Source organism: Piliocolobus tephrosceles, chromosome 17, assembly GCF_002776525.5.
Source record: "Piliocolobus tephrosceles isolate RC106 chromosome 17, ASM277652v3, whole genome shotgun sequence".
NCBI lineage: Eukaryota > Metazoa > Chordata > Mammalia > Primates > Cercopithecidae > Piliocolobus > Piliocolobus tephrosceles.
In genome coordinates, this window is record NC_045450.1 from 1737594 (window position 1) to 1755887 (window position 18294).

General features: G+C 61.7%; 2 protein-coding genes and 1 pseudogene across 4 annotated transcripts; all 3 read left to right on the top strand.

Moving 5' to 3' along the window:
• Positions 1-3428: 3428 nt before the first annotated feature.
• Positions 3429-5620, top strand: LOC111524126 (mastin-like). Its single transcript, XM_023189224.3, has 5 exons — positions 3429-3631; positions 3806-3986; positions 4138-4412; positions 4915-5075; positions 5177-5620. Exons 1-5 carry the CDS (start codon positions 3571-3573, stop codon positions 5345-5347), a joined length of 849 nt encoding a protein of 282 aa, XP_023044992.2. The 5' UTR covers positions 3429-3570; the 3' UTR covers positions 5348-5620.
• A 4782-nt stretch (positions 5621-10402) lies between these two features.
• On the top strand, positions 10403-16508 carry LOC111524034 (mastin-like). 3 transcript variants are annotated; one of them, XM_023189063.2, is made up of 5 exons: positions 10403-10554; positions 10755-10935; positions 11158-11424; positions 13289-13452; positions 13545-16508. In XM_023189063.2, the coding sequence occupies exons 3-5, from the start codon at positions 11328-11330 to the stop codon at positions 13707-13709; spliced, it is 426 nt and encodes a 141-aa protein (XP_023044831.1). In that variant the 5' UTR covers positions 10403-10554; positions 10755-10935; positions 11158-11327; the 3' UTR covers positions 13710-16508. The 3 variants fall into 3 exon arrangements, 2 of the variants coding, with proteins under 2 accessions (XP_023044831.1, XP_023044832.1); XR_002725671.2 differs by lacking the exon at positions 11158-11424; XM_023189064.2 differs by lacking the exons at positions 10403-10554; positions 10755-10935; positions 11158-11424 and having other exon boundaries at positions 12983-13452.
• Positions 16509-16709: 201 nt separating this feature from the next.
• LOC111524136 overlaps positions 16710-18294 on the top strand; it is a 3577-nt pseudogene continuing 1992 nt past the window's right edge.

An 18294-nucleotide genomic window follows, 5' to 3' on the forward strand; every position in this document is an offset into this window, starting at 1 on the left:
ATAAATAAATAAATAAATAAATAAATAAATAAATAAATAAATAAATAAGGTAGTCCTGTTTATGTTTGTGGTGGCAAGAACCTGGAAATAAAAACTACAAACTCTTCAATTGAAACGAACGAATCCATTGTGTAACCATATCCAGATCCACACTGCAAGGGGTAAAATGTGCGGACCAGCCATGCTGGCGTCAATGTAGATGACGGCAGACGCGCCGACGCCAGGGAGAAACGGAACGTTGTGGCGATGGAATGGTCTGGGTCCCCTTGGAGGCACAGAAGTAGCCCTCCCTCCCTGCACGTGGGTGGACCAGGCGGGGATGGCGACCCTTCCCCCCGAGGGCCGTGGTCAGCTCTTTAGTGTCTGAAGGGCAGAAAGACGAGCCCCCGGGGTGGGCGGGGGTTGGGGCAAGAATGGATCTGCGGTGTTCCTGGGGCTGTCCATCTGACTATGAACGATGTTCCCTTGCAGGAACCTGACTGCTGTGGGCTATTGCCAGGGTGAAATGCGTGGCAGGGCACAGATGCACCCTAGGCCTGAAATGTGAGTCTGTGAGCAGCCTGAAGGGATGGAACATGGAAGCAGGCCGGGCACAGTAATCCCAGCACTGTGGAACGCCGAGGCAGGCGGATCATCTGAGGTCAGGAGTTTGAGACCGGCCTGGCCAACATGGCAAAACCCCGTCTCTACTGAAAATACAAAATTAGCTGGGCGTGGTGGCGGGCGCCTATAATCCCAGCTACTCGGGAGGCTGAGGCAGGAGAATCGCTTGAGCCTGGGAGGCAGAGGTTGCAGTGAACCAAGATTGCGCCATTGCACTCCAGCCTGGACAATAAAATGAGACCCTAGCTCAGAAAAAGAAAAAAAAAAAAAGAGATGGAAGCGGGGATCGGGACTACTGGCCGGCATGTGGGAGGAAACTGGGAGACCCCCAGACGGGTGGCATCTGTCTTCACCTTGATTGTTCTCTAAGTGACCCCAGCTCCATGCCCAAAACTAGGTCTGCAGACCAGGGGCAGGCACTGAAGGCCTGGCAGAGGGGAAGAGAACGGGTCCTGCTCTGTGTGGGAGAGACTCCCGTGCAGGCTCCCGCCCTCGGTTGGCCTGGGGGCATCTGGGCCCTGCAGGGTGGGGCTTGGGCTGGGGCCCTGCAGTGAGAGATAGGGATGGGGCGGCAGCACCTGCCGTTACTGTCCTCTGACCTCTTCCTGAAACTCTGTGAGCGGAAGTGAGCGCTGGCCATGGCTGAGGCCAGCAAGAGTGACGCTCCAGGAGGAACCCACCCTGGGCCGAGGGTCCAGGCACGAGGGCGTCACATCATCCTGAGGACCCTGGCGCTGGGGACCCGAGAGGTCCTGAAAGCTCCTCCCCTTGGTGAGCAAGGAGAGCTACGGCGCCCTGCATGAAATAAAAATGAAGTATACAAATTAGGGCGTGGTGGCAGGCACCTGTCATCCCAGCCACTTGGGAAGCTGAGGCAGGAGAATCGCTTCCACCCAGTGAGCCGAGATCGCGCCACTGCACTCCAGCCTGGGTGACAGAGCGAGACTCTGTCTCAAAACTAAAACGACAAATGTAGGAATGGGGGTCACGCTCCAGGCCATAACAAGGACCCCCCTCCTCACCAAACCCACAGGCCCTGTGCTCTTCCTAAGGGGTTGGGAGACACCTGCTCCCTCCCTCCCTCCCAGGTCGGGCTGTCTTCTCTCAAACACACACTCCTCTTCCAACACTTAGCAAAACGTTCTCAAACCCTCAGACCCCCTGGAAGCCGGGCCCAAGCCGTCCTCAAGCAGCACTGCGCGGGCTGCTGGGGTCATAGTGGCTTGCTAGGAAGAGAAGACGCAGAGAAACGTCCACTGTTGTCTGCTGATTCTTTCCCAGCTTCGAAACCACAATGAAACCACAGTCCGCCAGTGACCTGCCGGCCGCACAGGGATCCACAGCCGTGTCCCGGCCTCAGAGGCTCTCGACCAGAGTCACGCGGGATGCAGGGTGGCCGGGAAAGGCATGGAGTTGGGGCACAGACGCTTGTCCTCACTTGGGGCCAGCGCCCCGTTCCTTCCAGGTTATGGAGTCCCACCTTGGGTGCCTCGGCAGCGGAGGGGCCTCTCCCGCCCCAGGCAGTGCCCTTCCCACCTCCCCCGACGCGGGTGCCGTCCGTGACCCAGATCAACCAACGGGGAGGATCCAGCTGCACCAGGAGCCAGAGGGGCTGAGAAGCAGGGACGGGTGCCTCCCTAGTTGGGCTGGAGGGTCTGTGGTATCTGAGTCATTGCTGCAGTGAGGGCAGCTGAGATGTGGACCCCACCCCGGGTCCTGAACAGGCGACCACACCAAACGACAGCATGCTCCTCCTCTTCCCTCACCCTGGACATTCACTGGACGGGACGGTCATGTCCCTGGGACCCCCGTAGTGCCCTGACCCTTCCTTCTCTCCACCTGCTTGGAGGGCTCTGCTGTGTCCTTTGAAGCACAGTGGACCTGAGATCCCGGGCCACGTTTCTGGGCCTCCCGCCCCAAGCAGGGCGTTACAGTGGACGGCGTGGTCCGTTCCGGCTATTCTGGGTAACCGCATGTTCCTGGAAAGGCCGGGTCCGCACCAGTCCCATGGCCTCTGACAGCCCTCTCCTTTGGCCTGGGTTCTGGGCCTCCTGGAGCCTATTTCTGGTTAGTAACTGTGTGTCCTTTGGGGCCGTGCTAGAGCCTTTTTCTGGTGGTTTGGGGTGTCCAGACCCTTGGGGCACTTGGTACCCAGAGAGGCAGGACTTCTGAGGGTGGGGCCAGGGCTCAGGGCCTCCAGTGGTTCTCGGAGACGCTTCTCTCTGTCACAGGCACCAGCGCCACCCTGAACGGGCCCTTTCTTTTCTCACCATCAGCCTCTTCAAACTCTCCTTCACTGACAGGACAGGCTCGTGGAGGGCGGCACATGACCCGTGTCCTCCTGCACCTCCCGCCCCGCCCCCGCCCTGTGGAGGAATGTGGGGTCTGTGCTTCCCCTGGTCATCAGGCCCCACAGCCCCAGTCAAGGGAGGTCATTTTTTTTTTTTTTTTTTTGAGATGGAGTCTCGCTGTGTCTCCCAGGCTGGAGTGCAGTGGCACCATCTTGACTCACTGCAAGCTCCGCCTCCTCGGTTTACGCCATTCTCCTGCCTCAGCCTCCCGAGTAGCTGGGACTACGGTGCCCGCCACCACACCCGGCTAATTTTTTGTATTTTAGTAGAGACGGGGTTTCACCGTGTTAGCCAGGATGGTCTCCATCTCCTGACCTCGTGATCTGCCCGCCTCAGCCTCCCAAAGTGCTGGGATTACAGGCGTGAGCCACCGCGCCGGGCCAAGGGAGGAGATCTCTTTGGGCGCATCTTAAACCCACGAAGTGGGACTGCCCAGCCTCTGCCCACTTCCTGTGATGGAAGGATAAAGGGGGCCCTGAGCGAGACGGCCCCACGAGGGGTGAGTGTGGAGGCCGGTGTGGCAGGAGCTGCTCCTGTCAGAGCACAATCCCTGAGCTGAACCTCCGTCGGCAGAAGCTGGTGTTTGGGGTCACCCTCCCCGCAGGCCTCCCCACAGATGCTGTGGCTGCTGCTCCTGACCCTTCCCTGCTTGGGGGGCTCCATGCCCGGGAACCCAGGCGAGTCCCCCCCACCCAATGCCCCCTCTGCCCAGGACTCCCTCCCTGCCTTGGGCTCAGAGCGCCAGCCCTGCCAGGGGCGTGGGGACTGTCTGATTGCTGGTCTTTCCTGGTGCCCCTGAGCCCTGGGAAGACCCTCGTCCGACCCCTCACGCCCCTCCCTTGCCTCCCCAGAGCCTGGCGTGGGGCGTGAGCTGGTGGGCATCGTCGGGGGCTGCGACGTCTCGGCCAGGAGGTACCCCTGGCAGGTCAGCCTGAGGTTCTACAGCATGAAGGAGGGTCTGTGGGAGCACATCTGCGGGGGCTCCCTCGTCCACCCAGAGTGGGTGCTGACCGCCGCCCACTGCCTTGGGCCGTGAGTGGAGCCTGCTGTCCCCTCAGTGGGTGAGAGTGGGGGTGGGGACGGGCAGGTGTCCTGTGTGCCGGGGGCCCCTCTTGGGATTCAGGGAAAGCCCTGGTCCTGAGCATCAAGCCTTACTCTGAGAGGTGCCCGTTCCTCTCTCCAGGGAGGAGTTGGAGGCCTGTGCGTTTAGGGTGCAGGTCGGGCAGCTGAGGCTCTATGAGGACGACCAGCTGACGAAGGTGGTTGAGATCATCCGTCATCCCTGGTACAACGGGAGCCTGTCTGCCCAGGGCGGTGCAGACATCGCCCTGCTGAAGCTGGAGGCCCCAGTGCCGCTGTCTGAGCTCGTCCACCCGGTCTCGCTCCCACCTGCCTCCCTGGACGTGCCCTCGGGGAAGACCTGCTGGGTGACCGGCTGGGGTGACATCACGGACAACCGTGGGTGTCAGCGAGGCTCTCTAGGGAGGACGAGGGGCTGGGTCTTGCCGAAAATCCCTCGCTCTGTGGCTTCTGGGACCCCCTTTGCAAGCCCAGGTTTTGGATAGGACATTTCTGTGACAGATGTCAGCAACGGGGACTTGCTCTGGGCAGGCAGTTTTGGCCACCGCTCCAGACCCGGTGTTTCCCAGCTCCACTCTGCCAATGGCAGCTGAGGCCAGGCTCCTCCGCTGTGGACGGAGGGTTGGTCCGGGGTCCTGAGTCCTGCAGCTTTGCCCCTGCTTCCAAGAGGAGCCCTGTGTCCTGGTGCTGGGCTGGTGTCCAGACCCACTATAGTGGACTTGGGGAAACTGAGTCACTGGGTCAGGATTAATGGGTGGGGGCTCCCCTGTGCTCTCTGCTGAAGGTCGGGGAGGCCCCGCATTGGGTGGAGTGAGGTCTTTGTTTTAAGGAAGAAGCAGGGCCCCCCACGTCCAGGTTCAGCTCCATGTTCTCCCCACAGAGCCGCTGCCCCCACCCTACCACTTGCAGGAGGTGGACGTCCCCATCGTGGGGAACAGGGAATGTGAGCAGCAGTACCAGAATGAGTCCTCAGGCAGCGACGACAGGGTCATTCAAGACGACATGCTGTGTGCTGGGAGTGAGGGCCAGGACTCCTGCAAGGTGGGACCCCAGCCCCACCCTGCCTCCTCCGTCCCCCTGCCCACCAGCCCCGTCGCTGTGGGTGCACGCAAGGGCTTTGCTGAGTATCTCTCTCTCCACAGGGCGACTCCGGGGGCCCCTTGGTGTGCAGGTGGAACTGCACCTGGGTCCAGGTGGGGGTGGTGAGCTGGGGCAAACTCTGCGGACTTCGTGGCTACCCCGGCGTGTACGCCCGCGTGACGAGCTACGTGTCCTGGATTCGCCAGTACGTCCCTCCGTTCCCTGGACCCTAACTGGGATGCAGTGGGGTCTGCATGATCCAGGAAGCCCCGTCTTCCTTGTGGACACCCCTGCTGCTCCCCAGTCCCAGCCTCACCCTCCCGCAGGTCTCTGCCCCGAGACCCTTCTGCTCCTCTCAGCCTCTCAAGGCTCTGTGTTTTCCTGCCGGCAGGGGGCTCAGGGAGCAGGGGAGGGGCCCTCAGAGATGAGCTGGGAGTGGGAACAGAACCCCCGAAATCCTAGACGGCTTCTTGTGACTTGACTCCATTAAACAGTGTGGAAACCACTCCGGGTCTGCGGTGTGTGTCTGGACTGTGGGAACAGCTGGGGGTCACCGAGTGGGGTGGCCAGGCTTGGCTGCAGAGCCCGGGTCCTGGCACTCTCAGGCCAGGCAGAAGAGGGATGGGCCCCAGGGCTGCGAGGGGACGGCTTCCTTTCTGCTGCACCCCCTCCCCCACTGCGCACAGGTCTGTCAGGGCCATTGACGTTGGAGCGTCAGTCCCAGGCTGATGGACTTCCCCTTCCCTCTGCTTTCCAGAGCCACCTCCTCCTAGAACCCCCAGGCCCTGACCCACCACCAGGGTCCTGGTCCCACAAGATGTGGCCCTGAGAGCAGCTGGCACGGTGTGGAGTCCTGGTGCCCATGGGGCCCGGTTCTTTCTCCCGCTGCTCCAGGCCCCTCCACCCCCAGACAGTGTTTCCAGCCAACTCTAGACGTTCTCCACCTCTTCTGGCACAAAACCCTCTTTCTTGGATTTCAAACGTCCTAAGTCAAGACACTCTGGTTTGTGTTCTGCAAATGTGATCCCAGAGTCCCAACCCCAGACATGCTTCCTACAGGGGCTCTGTGGGCCCACAGGTTCCCATGACAACCACAGCTTCCCTGGGGAGCAGGGGTCCCCTGGGCACCTCTGGATTTTCTGGCTGTGACATGTCCTGCTGGTCACCCTGGACACCTGGCCTGGGGCACAGGGAGGTGCCTCTGAATGCCCAGAGCCTGAGATTCTTGGGGGCTGCTGGTGGAAGCAGAGGGCCCTGGGGTGGTGGACGGCACAGTGGGGAGGGGTGGACAGCTCAGGGCCCCCATCTGTAACCTGCCTGGTTTCTACCTGACTCCAGGCCCCACACCGGCCCCGTGTCCCTCGGGAACCTCTGGGACAAATGACTTTAGTGGAAAGAGCCTGCAGTCTGTCCTGAATCGGCCGTGGGGTCCTGTCCCCCGTCTTGCGTTGCATCGGCCTCATGCTGTGTGGGCTTGGTTGCGTCTCCTCGGCTCTGTGGTGATGCAGCATGGCGGCCGGTGCAGTTGATAACGCTCTGATTAATCTCTGTTTGAACCCAGAGCTCAGAAGCAGGTGCTGGGGCTGCTGAGCTGGCAGAGCAAAGGTGCCCAGAAAGGCAGGCGGGGGCCACGTCAGGGCCACAGAGCCACTCCCTCCCCGCTCACCGTCTGGGCGCGGCCTGCGGGAGGTCAGCCCCACAGAGCTGGCGCTCCCTGCGGGCATCCTGGGCTGCCCTTCTGTGCAGGCCCCAGAATCTCAGGCAGAGCTCAGCTTGGGGGGACCTGCCTCAATACTTCGGTCCCTCCCATCAGTGCCAAATCTCACTTTGGGAGCCATGCGGCAATTCAAAATCTGAAGGCTTGAGAGCCGATCTCCCTCCCGTGTCGTGGATAAATCTTGGCGACAGCTGGTGCTTCTGTCCAGAGTCAGCTCCCGGGGGGCTCTCAGGCCATTTCCTTCCCAGCCCCACACCCCATCCCTGCCAGATGCAGCGGGAAGAGGTGCGTCATGGAGGGGTGCACAGCCACCCCCCAGACCCCGGGCATGGGAGAAAGGGAGCCCCTTCCTCACCCCTGGAGGCCCCTCAGCTCAGACCCCGGCTCTGGTCTGAAGATTTGTGGTCCCCCAGATCCAGACGTTGAAGCCCTGACCCCCAGTGCGATGGGATCGGGGGGGTGCTTTGGAAGGTAAACAGGGCATTCGTGCCCTTAAAGAAGGGACCCCAGAGAGCTCACTCACCCCTCCCAGCCTGGAGGACCCAGAGAGAAGGCACCGTTTATGCACCAGGAGGTGTCCGGGTGCGGTGGCTCACGCCTGTAATCCCAGCTCTTCAGGAGGCCGAGACGGGCGGATCACGAGATCAGGAGATCGAGACCATCCTGGCTAACACGGTGAAACCCCGTCTCTACTAAAAAATACAAAAAACTAGCCGGGCGAGGTGGCGGGCGCCTGTAGTCCCAGCTACTCGGGAGGCTGAGGCAGCAGAATGGCATAAACCCGGGAGGCGGACCTTGCAGTGAGCTGAGATCCGGCCACTGCACTCCAGCCTGGGCAACAGAGCGAGACTCCATCTTAAAAAATAAAAAAATTAAAATAATAAAAAAAAAAGAACCAGGAGGTGGGTCCTCCCCAGACCTCAGCCACGCTGGCTGTCTGACCTCGGACCTCCATCCTCCACGGTCACTGGGAATGAATCCCCGCTGTGCGTAAACCGCCCTGCTGTGGGTTGCAGCCGCCGGCAGAGTCCCTCTGGGCACGGGTGACCCAGGCCTCCTCACAGGCCATGCGAGGTGTCTCCAGGAGGTCTTTGCTGACACAAAGGCCTGCGGCTGAGCCGGCTTCCTGAGGTGGGGGAGAGCACCAAGCAGGGGAAGAGCCCAAAATTCTCCTGCCCACTCTGAGAGGGGAGCCAGGCACCGCGGCCACGCCACGGGTCGAGAGAACAGAGCGATCTGTAGAGGCGGACGGAAGGTTCGTGGAGCCCGGGGGAGGGGCGACAGGAATGGGAAGCGACAGCCACCAGAAGACCAGAAGGGTGTGGGCTTTTCAGGGCGATAAAAATGTTGTACAATTGGGAACGGCAACAGCCACATGCCTCCAAATGAGTGAAAATCGATGGAGTTGCACCCTTTACATGGGTGAATTATAGGTTTTTGTGAATGCAATCTCAATAACTCTGTTAAAAAAAACAAAACAAAACCCAGATAAATATGAAAAACTAAAGAGAGGCCGGGCACAGGGGCTCACACCTGTCAACCCAGCACTCACGGAGACTGAGGCAGGCTGATCACCTGAAGTTGGGAGTTCAAGACCAGCCTGGCCAACATGGAAAAACCCCGTCTCTACTAAAAATACAAAATTAGCCGGGCATGGTGGCCCGTGCCTGTAGTCCCAGCTACTCAGGAGGCTGAGGCAGGAGAATGGCTTGAACCCGGGAGGCGGAAGTTGCAGTGAGCCGAGATCATGCCATTGCACTCCAGCCTGGGCAACAAGAGCAAAACTCTGTCTCAAAAAAATGAAATAAAATGAAAATAAAAAGTCTTCATTTCCCCAATTCTTTCACAACTGCAAAACCACAACATGAGCCCCTTGAGGGGCCTCCTCATCATATGGGCCCCACACGGCCCCAGCCTTCCAGGCACCCCTCCCTGCACATTGGGCACCACCAGGGCCCTGTCCTCCCGAGGCAGGGTCTGCAGCAGGACCACCCTGGGCGTGTGTGGTTACTGGAGTGTGGGGAGTCCCTCTGCGGGGTCTTGGCAGGAGTGGTCTCTCTTCAGGCGGTCACTGGTTTGGGTGGGGCCCAGCAGCAGCGGGACAGGGCTCACAGGTGGTGGCCAGGACACGGGCGCCCACCGGTGTCCTCCACCCTGGTCCCTTGCCTCCCAGGTTCCCTGCTGATTGGAGGCCTCTCCCGGGAACAGGGACCTCCTTCGGGTCATGGTGACAGTCTCTTTTTTTTTTTTTTGAGATGGAGTTTTGCTCTGTCACCAGATTGGAGTGCAGTGGTGTGATCTCAGCTCACTGCAACCTCCATCCCCCAGGTTCAAGTGATTCTCCTGCCTCAGCCTCCCAAGCAGCTGGCATTACAGGCACGCACCACCATGCCTGGCTAATTTTTGTATTTTTAGTAGAGACGAAGTTTCACTGTATTGGCCAGGCGGGTCTCAAACTCCTGACCTCAGCTGATCCCCCGACCTCGGCCTCCCAGGGTGCTGGGATCACAGGCGTGAGCCACTGCACCCAGCCGACAGTCCCTTCTTGTTTCCTCTCTGGCTAGGGGAGGCCGAGGTGGAGCGCCCCCACCTCAGAGATCTCACCAGTCCTGGCGCTTCGGCTCTGGGGGCTGACTGCTGAGGAAGCCAGGGAGGCTTCTCCTCCAGGGCCCACGGACGCCCGGCGCCTCCGAAAGAGGCAGGACTAGGGTGGGAGGCCCCGTCCCCTCCCAGTCCTGCCTGCAGGCTCTCCCACCACGAGTCCTGTCTGCCCCTTGGCTGCCTCTGCCTCCCACTCAGCCCGCCCCGGAGCTCTCCCAGGTGGGTGGGAACTGGGGGCTCTGCGCCAGGCCCAGTGGAGGAGGCAGCGGCCCATGCCCAGACCCCACCTACCAGGGAGGGTGTGGACCCTGAACCCCCGGGCTGGATCCCAGGCCAGGCCCTGGCTGTGCTGGGGCAGCTCCTGCGGGGAGAGGCCTTTCCTGAGCACTGACGGCCTGGCTCAGCCCAGGCATCTCCCGCAGCATTGAGCACTCCTTGAAACTCCCCATTCAGTGCCAAAGCCACCACCTCCACCGGGGGCCTTCCCCGGGGCCTGGTGCAGATCCTGGCTGAGATGTTGATGGGCTGACTTGAAAGGAGGGAAGCCCTGGCCAGGCGCGGTGGCTCAAGCCTGTAATCCCAGCACTTTGGGAGGCCGAGACGGGCGGACCACGAGGTCAGCAGATCAAGACCATCCTGGCTAACCCGATGAAACTCCGTCTCTACTAAAAAATACAAAAAAAAAAAAAAAAAAAAAAAACTAGCCGGGCGAGGTGACGGGGGCCTGTAGTCCCAGCTACTCCGGGAGGCTGAGGCTGAGGCAGGAGAATGGTGTAAACCCAGGAGGCAGAGCTTGCGGTGAGCCGAGACCCCCCCCCTGCCCCCCCGCCTGGGCCCCGCCCCCAAAAAAAAAAAAAAAAAAAAAAAAAGAAGGAAGCCCCGCCCATAGGCGGCACAGGCCCCGCCCTCTTTCTATGCTGAGAGGATAAAGGGGGCTCGGAGGCGCCCAGAGGCAGAAGGCAGAGAGACCACGATGGTGAGGGCACGGTTCCTCTCCAGTCCTCCCAGACCCGGGATCCCCAGCTTTGCTCACCCAGCCCTGCCCTCCCCCTAACCCTGCAGATGCTGTGGCTGCTGTTCCTGACCTGCCTCGCTTGGGGGGCTCCGTGCCTGTGTTCCCGGGTGAGTCCTTACCCAATGCTCCCACTGTCCTGGGACCCGCCCCCTACCCCAGGCCTGTGCTGGCTCCGGTGGGGCGGGTGCTGAGCACCCCCTGGAAGCCGCTGGCTCATCCTGGGCTCTGGGGAACTGTGTGTGGGAGGCCATGCTGGCCCTAGGCAGGGCACCTGGGCCTCTTACAGCCCCTCTCACCGCGTCCCCAGATCTCAGCCCCGGGACTGAGTGGGCGCACGTCGTAGAGGGCCACAGTGCCCCTCCCGGGAAGTGGCCGTGGCAGGTCAGCCTCAGGACCTTCAACAAGGAGCAGGACCAGTGGGGGCACAGCTGCGGGGGCTCCCTCATCCACCCCCAGTGGGTGCTGACTGCGGCCCACTGCGTGGCACTGTGAGTGGCTCACCCCAAGGCCTGTGGTGGGAGATGCGGGCGGGAGGAAGCCGAGGGGCCCTGCAGTGTGGTGGGGCGGTGTCCTGGGGCAGAAGGCGGCTCAGGTTCCGGGTGGTATTGAGCCTGTGGAACACGAGGTCCCAGCTTTGAGCCCCTGAACGTTATTTCTGCTGCACTGGGGGCCAGGGCCCCCTGCCCTGAGAAGCAGCTGGTCTCTCCCAGGGCCACATGGGCGCCACAGACATACAGGGTCCAAACTGGGCAAGTGACGCTCTATCGCCATGACCAGCTGACGAAGGTGGCCCAAATCATCCTGCACCCCAAGTTCAACATGAGCCTGTCGGCCTGGGTGGGGTGCAGACATCGCCCTGCTGAAGCTGGAGACCCCCGTGATGCTGTCCGATCTCGTCCACCCGGTCTCCCTGGCCCCCGACTCACTAATGCTCCTCCCGGGGAAGAAGTGCTGGGTGACCGGCTGGGGGACCCTTGGTAAGATCAGGGGAGGGGGCAGGGAAGGACTGGGCAGAACTCAGGCAGGGCGCATGGCAACAGCAGGGGTGTGCCTAGGCCACAGGTAGGCTCCAGGCCTCCCCACCAGGAGGCATCTTTAGCTCTTGTTTAAACCTTGGAGACAGCTGCAGGAGCTGGACACCATTTCTCAGTTTGCAATTTTTTTTTTTTTTTTTTGAGACGGAGTCTTGCTCTGTCCCCAAGGCTGGAGGGCAGTGGCACAATCTCGGCTCACTGCAACCTCTGCCTCCTCGGTTCAAGCGATTCTCCTGCCTCAGCCTCCCAAATAGCTGGGACCACAGGTGTGCACCACCACACCCGGCTAATTTTTTGTATTTTTAGTAGAGACGGGGTTTTGCCATGTTGGCCAGGCTGGTCTCGAACTCCTGACCTCGGGTAATTCACCTGCCTCGGCCTCCCAAAGTGCCGGGATGATAGACATGAGCCACTGTGCCTGGCCTCGGTTTGCAGTTGTCAAAGCGAGTGATGCATCTGGATGGCAGGACTCCCAGGGGCTGGCCAAGGATTCGTACCCAGGGCTGTGGCCTTTAGCCCATGGCTCTCTGGCCTCACAGCCCAGGCACCGTCTGTGTCTGTACTTTTCTGATGGAAGATCCTAGGGGGACAGTGGGCTCCTGTTTCACTTCCTGGCCCCGTGCTCTCGGGCTGTTCATCTCTAGATTCTGTGCTTGTTCTGAGAACTGCCTTTGTCCACACAAAGGCAGTTGAGGCAGGGAAACAGGCTGGGGAGGGGGAAGGACGTGCCCTGGGTCACAGAGCCACGCTGTGCTTCTCAGAGAGGCTCCCCTCAGCCTTGGCTCCCGGGCCTGCTGTTGCTGACCTGGCCTGTGTCATTGGCTGCTCTTGGTTCTGACCCTGGTAACTGCAGGGGAGTCGTGTGCTGGACTCGGCCCCTGGGTCCCCCTGAAGAGCCGGCGTTCTGAGCGTTTTCCTCTGGGACTTATGGACGATGATGACAACTTCACGATGTGGTTTCTCTTCCCAAAAACCCTCTTTACGGCGGTTGTCAAAGACAGGCCACCGCACCTCGCTGCTCCCCGGAATCACAAGACCCCACCACGGCCAATTCCGGCTGATTCTCTCAAAGCTATCTGGCAGCCAGGTCCACTGGTTCACACTCACAATCCCAGCACTTTGGGAGGTCCACAGAGGAGGATGACTTGAGCTCAGTTGTTCCAGACCAGCCTGAGCAACATAGCAAAACCCTGCCTGTAAGAAGAAGAAAAAAAAAAAAAAAAAAGCAGGGCATAGTGGGAGCGCCTGTATTCCTAGCGACTGGGGAGGCTGAGGTGGGAGGATCGCTTAAGCCCAGGTGGTCAAGGCTGCAGAGAGCTGTGATCACGCCACTGCACTCCATCCTGGGCAAGAGCGAGACTCTGCCTCATAAAAAAAAAAAAAAAAAGTCTGGATTTGAGGCGCCCTTCCAGGAGGACTTCCCGGCTGCAGGTGCCTCACTGGCTGTCTCCAGGTCCAGAATGTTGCAACTTTTCTTCTTGACTGGTAATAAAGTAGCGAGATCTTCCAAAAGCCAGAAGGCGCAGCTCTCAGGGTGACCCAAGGCTTCAGTGTGGCTGTTGTTTATCTTCTAGGTGGCTTTTTCTCTTATTTGTTGGCACTCTGGTCTTTAGTTTTGGGAAAGTCACGTTCTATAGCACTGAAGCCCTGCGAATCCCTCCCCGCTTCTGTTGGAGCCTGAGTGTGTTGTTTCTGCTGAGCGGGAACATGAGCCCAAAAGGGGCTGCCAGGCCCAGGCTCCCCGGCAGATGGATGGAGGGCCCGAGCCCCCCAGGACCAGCCATGCTCACCCAGTCCCTTCCCACAGCGCCGCTGCCCCCAGCCCCCCACCTGCAGGAGGCCGAAGGCCCCATCGTGAGGACCCGAGCTTGCGAGAGGATGTATCACAAAGGCCCCGTTGCCCATGGCCAGGGCACCGTCATCAAGGCTGACATGCTGTGTGCAGGGAGGAAGGGGCAGGGCTCCTGCCAGGTGAGACCCCGGCCCCGCCCTCTGCCCTCGGTGTCGGCCGTGGGAGCTGCCTGGCCGTGGGGCCGTCTCCTGACTGTGTCCTCCCCATACAGGGCGATGCTGGGGCCCCCCTGGTCTGTTACTGGCTGGACACCTGGCTCCAGGTTGGCGTGCTGAACTGGGGTGTGGCCTCCAGGCACGAGGACTACCCTGGTGTCTACACCCGGGTGATGACCTATTCCTCCTGGGTCCGCCAGCACGTCCCGCTGGAGCGTTGAGGGGGCTTTAAGAGCTGGGGAGCCGACCTGCCCTCGTGCCATCCCTGCCGGGCCTCTGCTCCCCTTCCCGCCTCCAGACCCTGTTCCTGTCCACCCCGCCTTTACCCCGAAGTACCCCGTCCTTCCCTGACCTGGGGGGTGAGGACACAGCGGCAGGGCAGGCTCAGACGCTGGTGTCCCGTGGATGTGGGGGAGGGACGGACGCACCCAGGGACCTTGCCTCCTGCCTGGATCTGCCATGTTATTACACTGTGTGAACAGCAGCCTCCGTGTCTCCGATTCTCTGATGTGTCCTGGGCTGCGGTGGGACTTCCTGGTACACATCCCAAGGTTCCGGAGGGCTCGTGGCCAACCTGGAGGGACCGCACCTTCAGGCCAGGTTGGGGGCCCACGGGGAGGGTGTGTGGTTCCTGCCCCATTCTGGGAGGGCTCCACTTCCCAGAGGCGGTGCCTGGGCTCCCTGAGCGGCTCAGCCTTCCCCGCAGCTTCCCACAGCCCAGGGATGAGCTACCTGTTCTCTCCCCAACACCTGTCCCTGGTTGGGACATTCCCCTCATTCCCCCAAATCTGTGACATCAAACCCAGCCTCGCTGCACCCCAGTTCCAACACAGAGCCGCACTGCGGGGCCAGCAGCCTGAGCCTGCTGCCTCGGCCGGGTCTCCTCCTTGGACCTCCCGGAGTCTCAGGGTCAGCTGAGGACACAGCCTTCCTGAACTGTGGGGTTTCTGAGAAGCTGGCTGCCCTGAAATTTGGGGGACCCCAGCTCTGCCCCCTGAGCAGCTGCTCCCTCACCCCTCCTCTGCAGGGAGAGGAGCCGCTGTGGGTGTGGGTCCCCATGGTCACCCTTAAGACCCCGAACAGGACACAGTGGCCCCATCACAGCCACAGCCTGGGCACCACTGGTGTGCTGTGGCCACTCCCACTAATCTGGGACCAACACTGTCCATCCCCAACTCTGGGGGAGACGGGAGCACCCCACCACATGGACTTCCTGGAGCCACAGGGAGGCCCTGCCTCTGCCCTGCTGAGCCCCTTCTGCTCCCCAGGCCCCTCCAAAGCAGGGGATCCACCCCCCTCCCAGGCTCTCCTCCACGATAGGCACCTGAGGACAGCTTCCTCGGGGGTCTCTCTGCACCTCCTCCCGGCCCCACCAGGATTCCGGATTCTTCCCAGAGCCCAGGCTTCCTGGGACCCCAGGGGGCCTGCATGGGCCACAGGGCCCTTGACCCTGAGTGGACCTGAACGTCCCCAGACTGGGCATCAGATCGGGTTTCTGTTATCAGGGGTCTGCGGGGAAACGGCTGAGAAAGTTCGTGAAGAAACGCCGGGGAAAATACCGTGGCGCCTTCTCTCCAGCTCTGGGTGGTTGGCTGCTTCGTCAGCTCCCCCGCCAGCCCCCAGGCTGGACAGGACGGCCTTGCCCTGAGATGGATGGGGCAGGGGGGGCCGACAGTGGCTGCCTCCGCCCCCGGGCCTCAGCAGGAGGGTCCCCCTGGGGGCCTGACGCTCTCAGGTTCACCGCCCTGCCGTGGCTGTGATCATCAGATGGGATCGTCTGTCCATCCACCTGACAGGCAGGGGGCCGGGGGACCCCTGAACTCCTCACCTCTGGCAGAGGAACTTCTGGCTTTTAGTGCCAGCTGCCCACCCCAACTACACGCACCTCCAACTTGGGAAGCCCGAGGTGTGCTGCAGTGGTGGGGGCACACAGACGAGATTGGGGAGGGCCTTAAGGCTGGAGAAAGGGATTTAGGAAGAAGTTGGGGACCAGGTGGGGGCCCAGGCCAGAGAGGGAGGAATAGGGACCGTGGGGCCCCAAGGAGCATGGGGGTCAGGCTTCCTACACTCTGGGCAGGATGTGAGCACCCGAGGCCCCTTTCATTAGCTCTGACCGGGGTCCCAGCACCCGCTGGGGGAGGGAGGGGCCTGGAGCCGCCAGGCCTTTCTCACGGTGCCTGTGACCTCTTGGTGGGGGCGTCCCAGAGGAGCAGCAGCTTTCACTGAGGCCGGGGACAGATGGCCCGGGCTGCAGGATGTGGGGCACCCCGAGTCCTCCAACACTGGACAGCTGCATCCCACTCTTCCCTGTCTCTCTCCTCTCCGTCCCTTCCCTCCCTGCCTTTCCGGCAGCCTCTGTGGTTGCCGGTCCTGGCTCCGTCCTCGAAGCCCCGTGCCCCCTGGGAGAACCATGGCTCTGGCGCCGCCACACCTCCGAAGCTCTTGCCCGAGACCCAGGGTGCAGCCGTGCCACGTCCAAGGCAGCATTTCTGCCCCTGGGCCCCTCCGGTCAGCACTGCATGGGTGTCTCTCCTGTCTCTGCGGCATAGCGCTCCGCGGGTCCCAGCTCCTTGGGAGAGCTGAGCGGGAGGATTGCTTGAGCCCAGGAAGTGGAGGCTGCAGTGGGCTGTGTTCATGCCACTACACTCCAGCCTGGGCGACAGGGCCAGACCCTGACTCAATTGTGTCCTGAAGGCCTCTCTGAGGACAGAGGACCTCACCCCAACCACACCCACCATGGAGGTGTCTCCCCATGCAGACCCCAGGGTGAGTCGGCTGGAGGGCATCTGGCCAGAGTGGGCTTGGCTAGTTGTGGTGGGCACCGTCACAGTGGGCACCTTCCTTGGACAGTCTGCTGGGCCTGTGGCCCCTGTCCTGGGAGCGAGCCGCACCTCCACACGGGGCTACCCCTCGCCTTCATGGGGTGCTGCAGTACGTGAACTGCTGGAAACTGTCCTGGGGACCCCATGATGGGAGGCAGAGGCTTGCTGCTGCCTCGGGCTCCTTCCTGAGCTCCAGATCTGAGTTTTTTCCAAGGACCTGGCCCTCCGAACCAGCTGTGCGATGCTGTGGCATCCTCTTGGAGGAACAGGCAGACCGGAGGGCCCCAGCACCGCCCCAGCCGCACTCTGCCCTCACCCTCTCCTCTTACCCCTGTCCTGCCAGCCCAGGCTGCGGGGTGGGTGGAGATTCGGAGTGTGGGGGGAGACAGAGAGGAGGTGGCCGTGAAGAGATGCCTCCTGGACCTGACACCACTGCAGGGCCCCACCCTCCTGCTGCCCTCCTCCTGTGCCTGAGGATAAAGAGGCTCTGACGCGCCAGGGAAGAGAGCTGCTGAGTCGCGGCATGGTATGGGTGCTGTCCCCTCCCCGATGTCTGCAGGCGGTTCCAGGCCCCCAGGCCACACCCCATGCCCTCTCCCCTGATCCCAGGTCTGAGCCCCCAGCCTGCACCCCACACACTCCACCCCGACCCCGGGTCTGAGCCCCCAGCTCGCACCCCACACCCTCTCCGCTGACCCCGGGTCTGAGCCCCCAGCCCACACCCCACGCCCTCTCCCTGCAGATGCTGCTGCTGCTGCTGCTGTTCCTGGCCATCTCCTCCCTGGGGAGCTGCAGCGTGGGGAGCCCAGGTGAGTCCCAACCCCACACAGCCGCCCCTTCCCAGGGCCTCTGCCACCCCTGTCCCCAGGATACAGAGCACACGTGCACAGACCGGCTTCTCCCAAGGGCAGGCGCAGGGTGAGGCTTGGGAGGCAGAGGCCAGGTTCCCTGACCTCCTCCCAGTGCTCCCAGTGCCCGTCCCTGAGAATGACCTGGTGGGCATCGTGGGGGGCCTCAACGCCCCCCAGGGGAAGTGGCCGTGGCAGGTCAGCCTGAGGATCTACAGCTACCACTGGGCGTCCTGGGTGCACATCTGCGGGGGCTCCCTCATCCACCCCCAGTGGGTGCTGACCGCCGCCCACTGCATTTTCCAGTGAGTCCCGGGCCAGGGACCCCAGCGAGGGGAGGTGGGGGTGGGGCCGCCGCAGACCAGGCCCCCGGGGCAGCCCGCGTCCGTCCTCCCCCAGGAAGGACACCGACCCGTCCACCTACCGGATCCACGCCGGGGACGTGTATCTATATGGGGGCCGGGGTCTGCTGAACGTCAGCCGGATCATCGTCCACCCCAACTACTCTGTCTTCTTCCTGGGGGCAGACATCGCCCTGCTGAAGCTGGCCACCGCTGTAAGAAAAACAAACACTCTCGCGCCGGTGGCCCTGCCGTCGCAGTCTCTGGAGTTCACCGACACTGCTGGACCACAGGCTGGGGCAAGGTCAGCTTGTTCGGTGAGAACCAGAGGGACGCAGGGCGGGCACACGTGGGGGTCCTGGGAGGCTCATGAAAGACTAGCCCTTGGTTTGCACATTCTGGGGTCTCTCTTGCTAGGGTTGGGGTGCAGGGTTCAGGTGAGCTGCCCGAGGGATACAAGCTCATAAAACAGAGGGAAGGGGCCGGGCGCGGTGGCTCAAGCCTGTAATCCCAGCACTTTGGGAGGCCGAGACGGGCGGATCACAAGGTCAGGAGATCGAGACCATCCTGGCTAACACGGTGAAACCCCGTCTCTACTAAAAAAATACAAAAAAACTAGCCGGGCGAGGTGGCGGGCGCCTGTAGTCTCAGCTACTCGGGAGGCTGAGGCAGGAGAATGGCGTAAACCCGGGAGGCGGAGCTTGCAGTGAGCTGAGATCCGGCCACTGCACTCCAGCCTGGGCGACAGAGCGAGACTCCGTCTCAAAAAAAAAATAAATAAATAAATAAATAAAA